The sequence below is a fragment of the Bidens hawaiensis genome, unplaced genomic scaffold (assembly GCF_021521415.1).
Source record: "Bidens hawaiensis isolate Kalapana, Puna unplaced genomic scaffold, B.hawaiensis_p1.1 tig00057264_1, whole genome shotgun sequence".
Classification (NCBI taxonomy): Eukaryota; Viridiplantae; Streptophyta; class Magnoliopsida; order Asterales; family Asteraceae; genus Bidens; species Bidens hawaiensis.
Window position 1 is genome coordinate 26,929 of NW_027500346.1, and position 5,105 is coordinate 32,033.

The 5,105-nt window shown below is 33.0% G+C and overlaps 1 protein-coding gene across 1 annotated transcript; it reads left to right on the forward strand.

Moving 5' to 3' along the window:
- Nucleotides 1-1,689: 1,689 nt before the first annotated feature.
- Nucleotides 1,690-4,830, forward strand: LOC143601851 (cytochrome P450 87A3-like). Its single transcript, XM_077079146.1, has 9 exons — nt 1,690-1,780; nt 2,224-2,564; nt 2,642-2,791; nt 3,682-3,933; nt 4,016-4,105; nt 4,196-4,274; nt 4,369-4,475; nt 4,566-4,693; nt 4,777-4,830. The coding sequence occupies exons 1-9, from the start codon at nt 1,690-1,692 to the stop codon at nt 4,808-4,810; spliced, it is 1,272 nt and encodes a 423-aa protein (XP_076935261.1). The 3' UTR covers nt 4,811-4,830.
- The last annotated feature ends 275 nt before the right edge of the window (nt 4,831-5,105 follow it).

Below are 5,105 nucleotides of genomic sequence, written 5' to 3' on the forward strand. Positions count from 1 at the left end.
AGAAATATTGGTAAACTGGGAGAATTTTTTTAAGAAATAAAAGGGTTTATATTCACGAAATTAAGTTTTTACGGTGGAAGTGGTGGAGCTTGGCTATACAGTTAAATGTGGAAAAATATCCGATATCAGTCAGGGACTAATATTTGAGATATCAGTTATTGCGGCGGGATATCGGTAATTTTAACATCATGCAAGATTTATATAGCAATTTAACACTAATAGTTCTGTGTACTCTCCTACCATTAATAAACTAACCTTTTGCAACATACAAAACACTAAACAAATGTAGCAAGTAGAAACTGATCTTAAAACACTAACATTAAACACAAAAAATGACAATTAAGGCAAAGAAAACTGATATCAGTTCAATATCGCCGATATTATTGGTACCGATATTATGCTAGAGGTCCGATAACCGCTATAGCACCAATATTGACTGCATAGGAGCTTGGTCGACAAAAATGCCTAAAAATTCGGTTTTTCAATTTTTTGATATTTATGGAGTCGCAACATTACGCGCTATAGCGCGCGCCATCTTCGCTACTGACGACAGGGCATCCAAACACTCCTTGGAAATTGAAAAGAAGTTGATAGGTTCCTTACACCTTCCTAAGAATATATTAGAACAACACAAATTGGTTTGGTAGAAAGAATCTGGCACCAAATCAATAGTGATGCAATTAAGATTATGAAAGTGGATATAGATAATAAACTAATGCATAGGTACAGCTAATGAAAATCTAGGATGACATACAAAGATCAAAAAAACAAGTTTTGGAATGAAGTAAAAGAACAACATTTGTTTCAGTTTAATGTCATAATAATAAGATCAAGTATTTAACAAAGATACTGGCAAAGATTTATAGTAATAATACTTATATAGTTGAACACATCTGGGATTTTAGTATTTGTTTTAGTTATCATCATTTTGATATATGATTGGTTTCATACTTGGAATAGTCAATAAAGATTCTATCTGCTTCTTATCTTCTAGAATCTAGAGAAGCTTACTTATTAACTTATTTTCTATTTTCTAACACAACTATACATGAAGATGATGCAATACCACACGTAGATCAATTCGACAAATTTATACGTTTTCTTTAAGTTAAGATTTGTGTGGTCTAAAACGTCGAGTTTCAAAGGCGGAAAACGAGGCACAACATGTAAACTTCATGGAAATTGAATGCATACTTGCCTAGCTTAAGTTGTAATTAAAGATGCTGTTGTCTTAAGACAAAAGAGTATTATTTTTATATCAACAACCACTTGTACAGCTTTATGAGATATATATACTAACTGTACAAAAAGGGTATTGAACCAGCATTATAATAAGAATAATAATAATATTATTAGTTAAATATAGTTCCAACTTCTCGCATATCTCTCTCTCTCTCTCTCTCTCTCTCTCTATATATATATATATATATATACTTCTCCTAGTGTATATACTCAAATACATTCCACCATTTGCTTAATTCTCTCTCTCTCTCTCTCTCTCTCAAATACAATTTTAGTTCCTTAAGTCTCTCATTGGTTTAAATTTGTAACAAAATTTGTAACAAAAGTTACAAATTAAATATGTGGTCTGTTAGTATGTGCATTGCAGTGACACTTGTGTTGGCGGTTACTCGTTGGTTGTACAAATGGTGAAATCCTACGTGTAATGGTAACCTTCCACCAGGGTCAATGGGTTGGCCGTTACTCGGGGAAACCATACAGTTTTTCGCTCCTAATCCAACTTGGGACACACCTCCTTTTGTTAAAGAAAGAATCAAAAGGTGATGATCATGATCATATGATTCACTACTAGAAAAAGAGATGTTTTTCTACCAATGAATTCGTAGGAAATTTGTTGGAAAATCTAGTTTCTAACAGTTTTCAAACCAAAAGTTACGTTGGAAAAACAAATGCTTGAAAATCATTTTCAACCGTTTTCCAACAACTTTTCTTACAAAATTGCTACAAAAACATGTGGTTGTAAACTTTCTACAACTTTCATACAAAATCTGTTTTGATTTAACATAATGTTTATTAAATAATATTGTAGCAAAGTCGGAGCTTAATTTTTTTTGTTGGAAATCTGTTGGAACTACCTGTCATTGTTATATGATTATGAGCTGGTTAACATATGGCCCATATGGCCATATGTCACATATCATTGTTATATTATTATATATGATTGTATCATTTTATGCATGATCCTAATGATTGTATTCTAACATAAATTATTGGATTGCAGATACGGTGCGATATTCAAAACTAATTTAGTTGGGAGGCCTGTCATAGTCTCGACCGATACGGATCTTAATTATATGATATTTCAACAAGAGGGTCAACTCTTTCAAAGCTGGTATCCAGATAGTTTTACAGAAGTGTTTGGGAGGCAAAATGTAGGGTCTTTGCATGGTTATATGTATAAGTATCTCAAGAACATGGTGTTATATTTGTTCGGGCCCGAAAGCCTTAAGAAAATGCTTAATGAAGTGGAAGATGTGGCTGCAAGAAACTTGGAGATATGGGCTGGGCTTGAATCAGTTGAGTTGAAGGAAGCAACTGCAAATGTAAGTAATATTAAAATCATGTAATGAAATTTAATGTCAACATGCTTAAAAGCCTAATTTTTTTTTTTTTTTGGCAGATGATATTTGATTTAACTGCCAAAAAGTTAATAAGTTATGATCCAAAGAAGTCATCTGAGAATCTAAGGGAGAGTTTTGTAGCTTTTATACAGGGATTAATATCCTTTCCTTTGGATATTCCTGGAACAGCTTACCACAAGTGTCTGCAGGTACTAAAACGGGCCGGGTCGGGATGCTTTGTAGAATAATACTCTCTCCGTCCTATTAAGTAGGGGTGTGCGTAGTGCGGTTCGGGGTGGTTTTTAGCTAAAACCAAAACTTCGGTTTTTGGAGTTTTTGAAACCGTTCGGTTTCGGTTTTTCGAATTTCGTTTTGGTTTCGGTTTCGGTTTTATTGGTTTTTGCCATTTGAGCTTGAAAATTTTAGGCCGAAAAAAAGACAAAAAATAATGAATTTAGGTATAAATAATTTTGTTAATTGTAAAATATAGACTATTATACATTTGATCAAAAATATTTTAATTACATATTTATTAAATTCTTATAAATTACTTAATAAAAAATATAAAAAACAAAAAATTAGCAATTCGGTTCGGTTCGGTTTTTTCAGTTTTTTTTACATGCAAAACCAAAACCGAACCGTTAGTGCAGTTTTTACGAAAACAAAAAACCAAACCGTCGGTCTGTGTTTTGGTTCGGTTTTTTCGATTTCATGCTCACCCCTACTATTAAGTGTCTGTATTTCATTTTTTTCCCATTACAAATGTCCACTTTTAAAATTTATTAGCCAAATTCCAAGTTTACCCTTAAACACACACAACCAGCATTAACAAACAATATTGATGGACCCAGTTTTCAATGGCATTGTCGTCATTTGGTAAGCAAAAAAAAGTAATCATTGTTTACCTTGAACTTTATGTTTTTCAAACCATGACACTTAAAGAGGGACGGAGGGAGTAATATAAATATATGAGTCAAACGATTTAGAAGGTTTCTGTGTCATTTGTTCCCCCATTTAGCAGTTTTCATAATTGGCCCGTTTGGAATAAACGCGACCCAAGTTGACATATTTATGGTTTTATTGTGTTTAACTTAATCAGGGAAGAAAGAAAGCAATGACAATGCTTAAGAACATGCTACAAGCGAGACGGGCGAATCCTAGGAAAGTCAAAACTGATTTCTTTGACTATGTACTCGAAGAACTTGATCGAGGTGATACGATCTTAACAGAAGCAATCGCACTAGACTTGATGTTTGTACTGTTGTTTTCAAGCTTTGAAACAACTTCACTAGCTTTAACAGTAGCTGTCAAGCTTCTGAGAGACAATCCGCGTGTATTGCAGGAATTAACGGTTAGTGAAAAGATATTTTAATTCTTGTTCCTAATATTATTTTGCCCGACGAGTCGTCTTATGTTGCTACTAAATTATGCAGGAAGAGCATGATAATATTTTAAGAACTAGAGAAAATAAAGAGTCTGGACTTACATGGAAAGAATATAAGTCGATGACATTCACGTTTCAGGTGCGTTGAATATTTGAATATGAAATTATGAATAATATAGTTATATAGATTTCACTTGCGAAATTCGTCACTCGTTAATAAATGTTGCAGCTTATAAATGAAACGGTCCGTTTGGCTAATATAGTCCCAGGAGTGTTTAGAAAGGCGCTAAAAGATATTAAATTTAAAGGTAGCAAAACAAGTCCTTTTTAATTTTTTAATTTTTATAATTTATAAATAATAAAGTTGTGAACTTTATTATTATGGATGTTGGACTTATGCAGACTATACGATTCCAGCTGGTTGGGCGGTAATGGTATGTCCGCCATCCTTTCATTTAAATCCCGACAATTATAAGAATCCGCTAGAATTCAATCCATCAAGATGGGAGGTACACTAACTCTATAACTTCATATTCAATTATGTAACTGCAAATATTTAAAAAAAAAAGACACTTATGATTCTTACGTGTTCTAAACAGAAAATGGATCAGAAAGGCGCATCGAAGAATTTCATGGCGTTCGGTGGTGGTATGCGGTTTTGTGTTGGAACAGATTTTACTAAAGTCCAGATGGCAGTTTTTCTTCACTGTTTGGTTACTAAATACAGGTAAAAATAAATAAATAAATTCTATAAGTTTATGAACTAGAGGTATACTATTACTAACATGTTTTTCTTCTAATATTTGACAGATGGAAAACAGTTAAAGGAGGCGATATCATATGAACACCGGGCTTACAGTTTCCAAATGGCCTTCATGTTCAGATGACTAAGAAAGTCAAAACTGAGGAGTAATGATAAAAAATTTAGACACTTTGATCAACACAGGATTTGTATTTTGAGGCTGCAGAAGCTTACGATGGACGGTAGGCTCGTATTGTGTAGAAATTTTGGGAAAACAATCACAATGTTCCTGAATATTTTGCTCAGGATCATCATCATGTAAAGCTAGATGCTTCTTTAATGTGTCTCAGTATTAGAATATGTAAGTTTTACTAAAGAAATGAGAAATGTACAATGT